The sequence below is a fragment of the Canis lupus genome, chromosome 26 (assembly GCF_011100685.1).
Source record: "Canis lupus familiaris isolate Mischka breed German Shepherd chromosome 26, alternate assembly UU_Cfam_GSD_1.0, whole genome shotgun sequence".
NCBI classification, from domain to species: domain Eukaryota; kingdom Metazoa; phylum Chordata; class Mammalia; order Carnivora; family Canidae; genus Canis; species Canis lupus.
Window position 1 is genome coordinate 16,902,262 of NC_049247.1, and position 13,211 is coordinate 16,915,472.

General features: G+C 48.6%; 1 protein-coding gene across 1 annotated transcript; it reads left to right on the top strand.

Annotated features, from left to right (window-relative positions):
• Positions 1-48: 48 nt before the first annotated feature.
• UNC119B (unc-119 lipid binding chaperone B) lies at positions 49-12,038 on the top strand. The gene is made up of 5 exons (XM_038575333.1): positions 49-323; positions 3,347-3,460; positions 5,990-6,101; positions 6,228-6,400; positions 8,229-12,038. Exons 1-5 carry the CDS (start codon positions 80-82, stop codon positions 8,339-8,341), a joined length of 756 nt encoding a protein of 251 aa, XP_038431261.1. The 5' UTR covers positions 49-79; the 3' UTR covers positions 8,342-12,038.
• The last annotated feature ends 1,173 nt before the right edge of the window (positions 12,039-13,211 follow it).

The window sequence follows — 13,211 nt, forward strand, 5'->3', positions numbered from 1 at the left end:
CAGGCGCCACCCCGGGCCCCGCCCCCGCTCTCCATAGTTACGGCGCTGCGGAGGCGGCGGCCATCTTGGCGGCGGAGCGATGAGCGGGTCAAACCCGAAGGCTGCGGCCGCGGGGTCGGCGGCTGGGCCCGGCGGGCTGGTGGCCCCCAAGGAGGAGAAGAAGAAGGCGGGCGGCGGCGTCCTGAACCGCCTCAAGGCGCGGCGGCAGGCGCCCCACCACGCGGCGGAGGACGGCATCGGGGCGGCCGTCACGGAGCAAGAGCTGCTGGCCCTGGACACCATCCGGCCCGAGCACGTCCTGCGCCTCAGCCGGGTCACCGAGAGTGAGTGCCGGCCGGGCCGCGCCCTGCCCTGGGCCCCTAACCGCCTTCAGCGGAGCCGGCCGCTCGCCGCCTGACCTGCCCGGGGGTCCACCCAGGCCTCCCTCGGCCGGCCAGGCCGCGTCGCCCGCCGCTCCCCGGGCAGCTCTGCGCCCCCCACCGTCGCCCAGACCTGGTTGGGAAGGGGTACTCCTTGAGCTGGACCGCGCTCCCCTGTGCCCGGCCATGCCAGGCTTCTGGGCGGGCCCCAGCTGGGCCTCCAGGCCGGGCCGCCCCCCGCAGCCGGATCCGTTTGGTTAGGGAGCCCCCCCAGCGTAACCGGACCCTCCTGTCCCTGGTTAAGTGGGACCGCTGCCCCCTCGCCCGGGAAGGCCCAAAGGTATCCGTGAAGCTCCTGCTCAGCCAGGCTCCTCAGCCGGCCCCTCCCAACCTCTGCAGTCTCTGCCCGCCGAGACCCCTACCTGCTTTTCTCTGTCTGCTTTCCCTGCACCCCGCCCCCTGACACCCCCTTCTCCCGCCTGCCTTGGCCCCCTTACTCCTTTGGTCCCAAGCCTTGCCCCTTTGTGTGCGGGGGGGGGGGGGGGGGGGGGGAGGGGCTCCTTCCTCAAACATATTGCCGTGGCACTTCACGCAGATTTAAACTGCCACACTAGAAAACATGTTAATAAAGTTTCAGTTTATGTACACAGTTCAAAATGTGAATCCTGCCTTTGACATTTGTTCTAGTGAATTAATGTGTCAGGGTTTAAGAAACGCATTTCTTGTGTAAAATGCAACCACCCTACACCGTTTTGTTGATAATAAGGAGGGGTGGGAGGAAACACATTGCCCACCCCCTGTCCTGGCTCTCCTCCCTTTTTATGTTCTCTGCCAAGCCAAGCCCTGACTTGTCTTTTTCTCCTGCTGCTATTCCCCCCACACTACCCCCGTTTAGATCCTGCTTGCCCTACTCATCCCTGCTCTCCTCCAGCTTTCTAACCCTGTGGCACCAGCACTCCCTCCATGGATCTAAGGCTGCCACTTGTTACCTGCTGAATGGCTGTCAGCCTGGGGCTCTCTCAGGTGTACCTCGGGTAGCTGGTGGCAGCTGCAGTGATTTGGGGGTAGGAGTTTACACAATGGGCCTTGGTCCACCCTGTATGAAAAGGAATTCCCATCTCCTGATAGGTTTAACTTGATTCTGGGTATTTCGATGTCCCCACTTTCCATCACCGTTTGGGTTGGGCCTGTCCTTTGCATACCTGAGTATATCTTTAGAAGATCTTGCTATTCAGTTTATTGAAATGCTGTGAAAACACTGCTTCTCTTCTGACCCCGTTTTCATTCGAGACTCTGAAGGTCCAGAAGTCCTCATCACCTGAACTTTCTAGCCTCCTGCTTTCTCCTGATACCAAGAGTGAATCAGGCCGTTTTAATGCCTGGCCCTAAGCAGCGTTCTCAGTGGGCACTCAGGTCGTGTGTAGGAACTTGGGATTGGTGCTCTTGCTCAAACTCATCCCAGCATCCTACTGGAGAAAGCCCCAGGTCAGAGCTTGGTGATCTCTGGATTTTGTTCAAGTCTGTTTCGTTCACCTAGTTACCTATTGAGTACCCTCTAAAGGTATAGAACCCATTCTCAGTCTTTTGAGGATTTACAAAGTAATCAGCAGCTCTCAAGTTTGCCATATTACTGGAGAGACAGCTTGTGAAAAACATGGAACAACTAACACAAGCAGCCAATGTAAGAAAAAGTGCTCAAGTGAGTTGTGGAGAAGATGCTGTTAGGAGTCATCGTAGAAAGAAATCAGGGAGGTTTTCTGTGATCAGTACTAGATTGACTAGCTGCTCAGGTTGTCATGGCTTCCACTTCCCTTTGGCCCAGTGCCCTCTCAGCAAGTTCTGCCCTGTCACCTCTGCAGGTATGGCCTACTGCCTGATTTTGTTCAGTCCACAAACTAAGAATGATTTTTACATTTTTAAAAAAGTTGGGGAAAAAAAGAAATCCTGCCACACATGGTTATATGCAATTCATATTTCAGTGTCTGTAAATTGTCTTATTGAACTATAGCCATACTCATTTATTTACAGGTTGTCTGTGGCTGCTTTTGCTACAGTGACAGAGTTGAGCAGTTGTGACAGACCGTGTGGCCCCAACATCTAAATTATTTATGATGTGGCCCTTTACAGAAAACATTTGCTGATCTCTGCTGTACAATACTCATGGCTGGCAAACAAGCAATATATTAGCCTTTAGATCAGCATAAATGTTTTATTTTATTTTATTTATTTATATATATATTTTAATAATTTTTAAAAAGATTTTATTTATTTTTTCATGAGAAATACACACATACACAGAGGCAGAGACACAGGCAGAGAGAGAAGCAGGCTCCATGCAGGGAGCCTGATGTGGGACTTGATCCCGGGACTCCAGGATCACGCCCTGGGCTGAAGGCAGGCGCTAAACCACTGAGCCACCCAGGGATCCCCTATTTATTTATATTTTTAAGAGATTTTATTTATTTATTCATGAGAGATAGAGAGAGAGAGAGACAGAGACACAGGCAGAGGGAGAAGCAGGCTCCATGCAGGGAGCCCGACGTGGGACTTGATCCAGATCTCCAGGAACAGGCCCTGGGCTGAAGGCGGCACTAAACCGCTGAGCCACCAGGGCTGCCCAGCATAAATGTTTTAAAATGGATTTATAAAAAAAAAATTCTGTCCTGTTGTGACATCCAAGTTAATAGATCATGGAAGTTATATAGGCCATTTTGGGGGTATTTCCAAAGGAAGCCCCTTACATTATCCCTGTTTCTAAAAGTGTTATGATAATCTTTCATCCAAACCAAATCCATGCACTTTTTTTCTTTCTTCCATCCCCTTATTTGCTTCACACAACTTTTGCTTATAAGAGGAAGTTTTGGGGTCTCTTTTAAGTAAATCGTGTAAGAAAAAACCCCTGCATTTGCTTTAAAACTTCAGAAAGAAAGAACTGTTTTGGAGGATTGTTTAATAGCATCTGTGTGTGTGTCTCTCTCATTTTTCAGATTATTTATGTAAACCCGAAGATAACATCTACAGTATTGATTTCACTCGCTTCAAAATCCGAGACTTGGAGACAGGGACAGTGCTCTTTGAGATTGCCAAACCTTGTGTTTCAGGTAGGCCTCAGTATTGTAGCAGCCACTTGAGAAGATCTCTGAAGCTCATTTGTGTGTACCATCACATCCTGCGGCCCGGACTCCAGCATGTCCACTTTTGTACCTCCTGGAGCCTGGCAAGCCGGGTGTGCTGATCCAAAGCACGTTTGTTGAGCGTCTACCATATGTTGTTTGTACACATGTTTCTGTTGGCATCTGGTCATCTAATCCTCAACATTTCTGTGAGGAGCTTTACTCTCATTTTTCAGATGAGAAAACTGAAGCCCAGAATTTCCAGTTGACTTTCCTAAGGTCCTATGCTCCTTCTTATGTTGCCTCCACTCAGGAAAGGAAGCTTTAGAATTAAAGTAGAAGGATGAAAGCTCCCTTTTCTTCTCCCTCACTTCCCTTTAAACAGTGCCTCATATTTCCCTGTAAGTCCCAGTTTGGATTTTAATCTTTGCCATTTGCGGGATGAACAGAAAGCCCAGACCTATGAACTACTTAGGATTCCTTAAATTAGCTTTGAATAGGCGCTTCCGGTGCTTGTGATGCAGCCCCTGGGTGACTCACTACTGGGTAGGAGACCACAAGTGAGTCTTGGAGCTCAGCACCAGAGACAGAGCGCCCCCTGGCGTTAGTTGGTAGACTACCAGCACAGATGACTAGAGTATTCACCATGATCTTTATTAATAATTCTTTTTGCAAAGCTCTTCCCACCTGATTTGCTGCTCAGAAGGAACCTGTCAGGGCAGCCCGGGTGCCTCAGTGGTTTAGCGCCACCTTTGGCCTGGGGTGTGATCCTGGAGACCTGGGATCGAGTTCCGTGACGGGCTCCTTGCATGGAGCCTGCTTCTCCCTCTGCTTCTGTCTCTGTGTCTCTCATGACTAAATAAATAAAATCTTAAAAAATAAAAAGACGGAACCTGTAAATTTGATAAGGCAGGTATTAGTACCCCGGGTAGGTAAAAGTTTTCTGAGAAGGTCTCAGCTCAGGTTCATTGTACAGCCAAGACTGGAGCCCTGGTCTTCTCACCCCACCTGGTATCCTTTATGCTCTCATAATTTAGTGCTGCCAAGGCACCTAATGGCTCCAACTTGTGGGTACTTAGCTGGTATTGGGAGGATCAGGGCCAGATAGCCTCCTGGGTCTGTGGGATTCACATCCCTAAGCAACATGTCTCGGTACTTTGGGTGTTTCGAGGACCCCAGGGCTGCTTCAGATATGTGGGTTTGGATTAGGCTGGGCCTATAATAGTCATTTCAGTACAAAATTGAACTGTATCAAGAAGCTTGGCTGCAGATCTTGTAAAAGTACCTTGATGTACAACTTCTCCAGGCTTTACCTTTAAGGATTTGATTGGCTTAGAATATGCTCCACTGAATCAGCACCCTCCTGCAGCACTTGTTCTGCTGAATTTGAATCCTTGAGATTTGGTCTGATTCTCTCTGAATCACATTGTTGGAGTGAGGGCTCTAGAGTGGCTGGCTCTGAACCCCTGCTCAGTCTGGTTGCCCATATTATCTTGGGGTTGTCATAGGCAGAGAGGTTTGGGGCTAAAAGAGATGTAAGTTGCACCCACATTTAGCCTATATCTGGAGAAAATATTTTTGCTGGACACTGGATAGCTACTAGGAACTATCTCCTTTTTCACATTAGAGTGGTTCTCTGAATTATTTTACAAACTTCCACTCTCTGGGTTCAGGAATAGACTAGACTCGCCCTCATTCAGGTCCTGCACATTGGTCCATTGCCCATCTACCTCACTGTTTCCAGGTGGCCTGGAATAGGCATTACGGTACCCTAAAACAGTAGGAGTTTAAATTTTTTTTTTAAGATTTTATTTATTTATTCACGAGAGACACACAAAGAGAGGCAGAGACACAGGCAGGGGGAGAAGCAGGCTCCATGCAAGGAGCCGGATGTGGGACTTGATCCCGGGTCTCCAGGATCACATCCCAGGCTGAAGGCGGCGCTAAACTGCTGGGCCACTGGGGCTGCCCAGGAGTTTAAATAACAAGATTATTCTCAGGGGTTTGTCTTTGCTGCCTCAGAAATTTTTGCATTCTTTGAACTTGCCTTTTGACTAGTTTTCAACCTTTGTAGTCTCATTCTTTTGGTTGCTGGCTAATGCTGCAACCTCATCGCCAGGGGCCTAGTACCAGGCTTGTGTTTCAGGCTTCACTCTTAGGATATGCCCACACCCCTAGACCACATGAAAGGTAATTAACTTAGTGTTTGAGAATAAGCTTTGAGTCAGATGGACCTGGTTCAAATCTCTGCTCCCTCCGTTTACTATTTGGGGGACTTGGACATGTGACTTAACGTCTCTGAGCTTTTGCATCCTGATCTGTAACATGGAGATGATGATGACACCCTATAGGGTCGCTCTGAGGATTCTGGGAAGTGATTAGCCCAAAGCCTGGCATGTAGTGAGTGCGCAGTCAATATTGGCCATCCTGCCATGGGTGTTAGTACAGTTAATTGGTTGTACTGTTTGGACTGGTGGGGCCAAGACAGTACACTCAAGATTCTGTGTGTTCTTTCAGACCAAGAGGAGGAGGACGACGACGAAGGTGGAGATGTGGATATCAGTGCAGGACGTTTTGTCCGCTATCAATTCACACCAGCATTTCTCCGCCTCCGGACAGTCGGGGCCACGTGAGTACCAGTATTTCTAGAGAGGAGAACACTTGCTTGTCCACAAAGAATATTCTCCGTTGTGTTCTGGGTTGGCTTTAGAGGAGGGAGGAGGCAAAGTTGGGCTCACAGAGATTTGTTTTGCAGAGTGGAGTTCACGGTGGGAGACAAACCTGTGTCAAACTTCCGGATGATTGAGCGGCACTATTTCCGGGAACGCTTGCTGAAAAACTTTGACTTCGATTTTGGCTTCTGCATCCCCAGCAGTAGGAACACTTGTGAACATATCTATGAGTTTCCCCAGCTTTCTGAGGATGTCAGTATGTATCCCCTGACTTCTATACCATTCTAGATTTTTAGGGCTAGAAGGAACAAACCTTGGAGTCCATCTGGTCCAACACCCTCGTTTGGCAGAGGAGGGAGGTAGTGACAGGACACCACCTCTCTAGGCATTTGACTTCAGGCTTCTCATTTCCTAGTGCCACTGTCTAGGGTTTCAAACTCTGCCTGTATGAGAGCATTGAAGGTTTTAATAATGCAGGCCATCCGCTTTAAGCTGCGGGAAAGGGGGTGACTCAGGGAGATGAGGGGAGGCCCATGAAAATCCCTGGGCCTAGAGTTAGCTGGAGCTCCTCTCTGAGCCACTCTTAGGCTTTGTTTTCCACTGTGTTCTAGTCATTGGCTCCTGCCCAGCACTCCTTGTTCACCCACTACTTTCTCCTTAGAGGGAAAAGTGAAGCTGGGGGCTAACTAGAATCAGAGATCTTTCTCATTCTGTGCTGTTAGAATAGATCCACAGGAAATAGGGAGCCATCACATGGCTGGATGGAAGCCATGTCTTAGAAACAGTAATCCTATAGTTCTCTGGAGGAAAAACTGGGGAGGCACCTGAGGGAGAAGCAGGGGAAGAGATGGACTCATCGAGAGAAAGATCAGGCTTTATCAGTTCCTGTGACTCTGGTGGAACTCTCTGGGGTTAGCATTCTCTGTTAGTAATCAGGGAAAATGGCTCCAGAACAATGAGAATATGAGTGGGGATCCTGTGAACTGTGAATATGAGTGGGGGGAGTTTGGCTGAGTTGTAGAAAAGATCTACATATACTGATTGATATTCTCAGAATCCCAGGTATTTAAAACTGTTACATTCCGAAAACCAGAATATTCTCCACCCATGTTGACAGTGCTGTTTCCAGGTAATATGAGGATTGCTGATGTGGATTAGGCTATTTATGATAGCATCTGATCCTGTTTTGAGGTCTGCTCCCCCGCTGGGCCAGAATATATAGGTACTTGCAAGAAAAGATTATGTATAGTATTTCAAGTTCTTCCCCAAGGCAATAGAACTTTTCTTCTTGAAACTAAATAAGCTGAAGAGTGTGGAGGTCAATATTCTGGATAAAACCAAATAACTTAGGTTCAAAGGACTTTAAATAATCCGTTTCATCTTTTGAGAACTGTGGTAAACAAGCATGTTGCCTCTAGAGGAACCAAAATAGCATGTGATCATTAACTCCAAATTGATCAGAGGTATTGACTGTTAATTATCTTTACTCTCTAGTATGGCTAAAGAGGTCTGGGCAATTGCTTGAACAAACAGAAGATTTAAATCTGGATCCCAAGACAAGCAGACCATTTTTGCTGGATCATTTGCGACTTAATACCCTGAGTCATCCATGGAAAAGTTTCCTTGCTCTTTCCCCCGCCACACACACTCATGCACACCTCTGGTTCTTTTGGTTGTCAGGGGTGCCCATGGGAAAGTGGGCACAGGGAGGCACAGCTTTTGGAATTTGGACTGGAGTCTAGAAGTGGGGAACAGACCAGAAGTCCTGAAAAAACAGTGCGGTGGTCCACGTTGGCAAAGGCATAATCCTGTTTCCCTGGGGTTCTGAGTAAGCGTCCAGGCTGGAGATGCACAAGAAGTGCCATGTCAGTTGATTGCATCCTTATATTGAAGTGGGTATCGTGTTTAATTTGGGGGCCTCTGTAGTTCTCGCCAAGCCTGGCTGCCTCTGTTCTGACCTCATTGTCCTGACAGAGTATACTCATATGTTCTCGAATTACAGAGGGCATATATGTTTTTTTCCCACCTGGCCAGTGGGGCAGACTCACATAAGTCTTTGCTGTTTCTGTTTCTCTGACTTGCAGTTCGTCTGATGATTGAAAATCCCTATGAGACCCGTTCCGACAGCTTCTACTTTGTTGACAACAAGCTGATAATGCACAACAAGGCTGATTATGCCTATAATGGAGGCCAGTGACTGCTGCAGGCATGGACGGGGAGCTGCTTTGCTGTGGTCCAAGGCCCTGGCACATGGAGATGGTTGAACCTGTTGGTCAACACACATCTAGATCCTGGTCCTAGGAAGCCAAGGCTGGCGTGGTAGTTTCCTGTGCTCAAGAGAGGTGCCAAGCAGTGCTGTGTTTTCTTCCCCAGTATTTTTTCTTCCCTTTTCCCTGCCCTGTAGGTCACAGAGGTACTAGAGTAAAGTGAAGGATTAGGGTAAGGCTCCTGGAGTCCAGAGGAAAAAGAAAGTTTATTTTCCTGTAGTCCTAGATGCCTGCTGGCTGTGCTGATGAGCCTGGGTCTCTGCAGGCACAGCCATGTCGGGCTGAGGAGGCTCTGGCCGGTCAGTTTGCAGGTCAGCTGCTTCTCCCTGGCTTCCTGGGCACTGTGAGAAACTGAAAGGTAGGCCTCTTCTAGGCGATTCCTCCTCTCACAGTGTTGTTCTCAGCATAGTCTGACCTCAGTTTGTGTGTAGTTCTAAAGCAACTGGAAAGTAAGGGGATGATGGAGGGGTGCCAAGGCGGGGAGGCACTGGGGGCCAGTAGGGCTGCATGTCATGGAGAGGCCAGCTTCTCTGCCTGACTTCCAGGATCCTCTGCCAGCCCTCCTGGGGATACAGCAAGGTTTCAGCCTGGCAGTGCCTTCCTGATCCCATTTTGGAGGAAAGATGAGCTTGCTCTGCTTGTCCTGACTCCTAACTTTTGAGTATCTCCTGAAATAGACTATCAGTTTTTGTGTTCTTGGAACAGTAGGCTCTCTTGAGGCCATAGCAGGCTTCGTATTTTGTGGGGTTTTTTTTTTTTTTTTTTTTTTTCCTCTAGTCTTCTTTCAGGGATGTTTTATAAGATGTCAGTCGTGTACCCAGCATATGTGATGGTGGTTAGACTTCTGATAGTATTAAACAGGCTCCTGGGGCTAATCTGGCTCATGTTGGGGCCGGGTATAGTTACAAATCAGCAGCTACTTAAAGGAGGGATTGGATTTTCTCTACACAGGAGAGCCTGCAGGATTGGCTTTTGATGGGGATTTGCCTCTAAAACTCTTTGTAGATTTCTTATTTAGGAGGATTTTCCTGTCTGCCTTTCTCTGAAGTAGTTTCTGGAACCATCCTGGGGGGTCAGACCTGTTATGCATATTCTGATCCTTCATATTGCTAGTTGGAATGCTTTCAGTTGTTTGGAAAGGATGAATGAACTAGGCTGAGGTGGCTCTTGAAAGGTGTTTTCAGATAACCTTCCCTGCACATGCTTGGGGGCTACTTTTATCCTCAGGCTCTCACTGGATAGTCTGTCACTTCCTCAGCTCTGGCCGGTTGTTTAACTGGCCATGGCTGACCCTCTGATAGGACTGTTGCTGTGGCCAGGGTTTAGCACTGATCAAAAGGGAGCAGGAGGAAGGGCCCGGGTATGCGGGAATAGTCACTGTGAAGCATCATAGTAACTGAAGGAGAGCAGTCTCCCAAGATGCTTGGGACAAAGGCCCCACAGGGCCCAGGCTGGAAGGGCCAGCACTCTACCACAGAAGCCCCCTGCACCTTTGCTAATCAGTATTGCTCCCTGTTTGGACTCTAGAGTGTGAGCGGCCTTGAACCTTGGCCCAGTGCTCTGTGCCAGGCCAGAGTTTGGGCTCTGCCAGATGCTGGCAGCTTTCTCACTGGGAAAACTCTTCCTCCTCTGTGCTGGCACGGATGCAACCACTGAGGGAGGGAAGAGACCAGGCACCCTGCAGATGAGTTACTCATCACCAGACCAAGTGAATCTCAGAACTGGAGTCAACTACAAATCCAGGTGCCTTATGTGTGGCTCTGTCCCACATGCTGATGGGGAAAGCTGCATTGCCATCCTTCCCTCCTCATCTGTGGACAGACATCAGCACTGCCTCCTGACCCTCTGTTTCTCCTCGTGGCCCCTCTGGCATATTTGTGTGTGCATATCAAGCCTCAGAATCACTGTTTCTCTATGGGACAGCAGCATAACTGGGAGATTTTCAACTATTTGATATTATTATCTAGGATGTGGTTTCTGGAACTGTTGAGTTCTGCTCAATAGAGTGTGTCTTGGAATGTGTCCCAGGGCAGCCACATCTTATGGACTAGTGGGCTGTCTCTTCTAATATGCAGTGTTAGCCTTTGCTAGGTGGGAGGGTATAGGTGGCAGACATTTTGGCTTGAATAGTGCTGTATCCTCTTCCCCCTTAGCTTGCCTTAGTCTCATTGGAGACCATTTGAGGCCATGTGCTCAGTATGTGCCCAGGAGGACAGGGCTATGCTATCTGCTCCAGAAAGTCTGGTGTTCTGTACCTGGGAGTCTGGATTCTTGCATCTCTCTACTCAGGAAATCTTGAGAAGCATTATCACTCCGGGGTGTTAACCAGGGTGTATTTGGAATTCAAGCTTTTGTACCTGAACTGGGGAGAGAATTGGAAGGTCCTGCTTTCTCTGAAAGTAGCTGAAGCAATCAGAAGTTGAATCGGGAGGCCGTGTTATTAAGGAATCTGGACTGTTGATAGCAGTTGTCTTGACGGTGCTACAGTGGGAGGGAAAAAAATGACCTGCGCAGGAGAGCCCGCCTACTGTTCAGAGCCAGCATCTAAGTGGCAGCTCCTGGAGGGACACGAGCACATTCCAGCAGACTGGCAGGCCCACCAGTGCCACAGGGCCTGATGCCTGCGCCTCTTCCTCTCCTGTCCTGCTTCTGTCCTTCTGCCTTGGAATCTCCAGGAAGAGCAGCTCTCTCTTCCTGTGTAGCCTTTGGGCTAAAGTGCCCTTCTTGCTTATCCAAAGAAGATAGATGCCTGTTGATTTCGTTCTGTCCAACAGAGCAAACAGAAGAAATAACCAGTAAAAGTAGTCATAGGCCACCCTCTCTGTAAGTGTTGGCTCAAAGATACCTTGCAGAGAAAGCAGTTTGCAGAGGCATGCAGAACTCCCTGAAGACACCTTCAGCCTTTGGGCCATCTGATTCTCAGATGGGGGCAGTGATTGAAGGGAAGTTGGGGCTAACCATGGACTGGCGATTCTTGAAATGGCAGTGACCGGGAATCGTTGACCTGGTTTTTCCAGGTGAAGTGGATTTCATTTCTGGAGTGGATTCACTAGGCTGTGTGTAATGGGCAAGTTGGGCGAGTCTTGCCTTAGTGTGTGTCCTGCCACCCCCAGTAGGCTCCCAGAGTATTTTTTTTTTCCCTCTGTCAAGTCACTTTCTTTTGGTGGCTGTTGTCACCATGATAGCCGTGAGGTTTGGGGACTGGAGACAGTTTGTCCCCAGAACCACAGCATAGAGTCCTTGCCAGGACACGAGGATTTCTGATACAGAGGTGCTGGTGTACCTAGTGCAAGAGCCTGATCGTCAATTCATTTCCTCACATTCCACGTTACTGAATATCTTCACCACAAGAAGGGTGTGGTGGAGGCGAATTTACCCCTTGTTTTAAAAAGGATCATGTAAAGTCATTGAAGTTGTGAAAGTCTATTTTTTCCCCTGTAAATCTATTTTTCACAGAATATAAGAAACGTCAGTGACCTGATTTGTTCTTCCAAAGTCCTCTTTCCCTTTCACCTAAGATCCTCATTCCAGTTTGTATTGTCTTTGTGTCCAAAGTAAACTAGGTGACTTATTTGTATAAAATGTTATTTTGCCACAAGAGACAGTAATAAAAGATTTTTCACAGTACATGTGTCCCCTCTTGTCCCTGGACTGGGCCCCGTGGGTTGCTGGGGGGAGCCAGGGGTGGGGTAGGGGTGGGCTCCAAGTTTCTTTTTTTTTTTTTTTTTTCATTCACTCATTCATGAGAGACACACTGAGTCAGAGACACAGGCAGAAGAAGAAGTATGCCCCATGGGGAGCCTGATTTGGGACTCGATCCCAGGACCCCGGGATGACGCCGTGAGCCGAAGGCAGACCCCTGAGCCACCCAGGCGTCCTGGCTCTGAGTTTCTTTACCTTTCTCTAGATAATGAGTATAGCTGGTTTTTAGGGTGAGCAGGGGACAGTATTGGGCTCTAAGGTTTAATATTTTTGCTTTGTTTTGCTGGGAGGCTTTTGAAATTAAAAATTTTTGTAGTATTTTAACATCAGAGTTACTGAGGTGTGCCTCAACTGTGGTGGAATTCACCTGGATGAGCAGACAGCTTTATTACCCTGTCACAGTCCTGGTACTGGGCTTCTGCCTCCCCCACCCCCTCCAGAGTTCCTTCAGCTTCTTGGTGCTGGCAAAGATCAGTTCCCTTGAAACCCTTGAATGGTTTCTGTCTCCAACAGGGAAATTGGTCTACTTTTAATATAACACTAACCTCCTTAAGGCGACTGTACAATAGAATTTTTAAGTCTGGTTGAGATGGTCTGTGGCAGCCAAAGCAATCATTGGCCTGTGCCTGCTCACTGATATCCCCCTCCCCTGCTTTTTTCCTTTCTTCTTTCCCCCAGGGCTGGCACCCAGGTGGGCAGTGGAAAGGTTAAGGAAGGCCCGGGAGCATTGGCCAACCACAACCACTTGTTTGGGTTTAAAGTACTGAGGATGTAGAGGCTCTCTTTTAGATGAGAGGTAACATATTAAGGATTCTGCTGCATCTTTTCATTGATCTCTGGGAAGGAGAGCAAGGTCTTGGTGGAAGACAAATTTTGGCATGTGCGTCAGTGCTGGGGATGCAAGCCTGGCTGAGTTACAGCGGTTTAAGTTAGGGATAGAGGGATGTGTGGGGCCCTGGAAAGTTGTGGAAGTCTGACTCCTGCTTGTTCTGAGGGAAGACCCTGGTCAGGGCAGTGGAATCGCCAGTTTCCTGGGGAGGGTGATGTCCTGACAAGGAGGCTTAGGACCAAATGCATGGCATTGGGGGTCCTGCCCCA

Bases quoted from the DNA above. Each gene is read 5' to 3' on its own strand.
- UNC119B (XM_038575333.1), top strand. From the start codon at position 80: ATGAGCGGGTCAAACCCGAAGGCTGCGGCCGCGGGGTCGGCGGCTGGG. The intron at 324-3,346 runs GTGAGTGCCGGC...CTCATTTTTCAG, and splicing joins CCTCAGCCGGGTCACCGAGA to ATTATTTATGTAAACCCGAA. The intron at 3,461-5,989 runs GTAGGCCTCAGT...GTGTTCTTTCAG, and splicing joins TGCCAAACCTTGTGTTTCAG to ACCAAGAGGAGGAGGACGAC.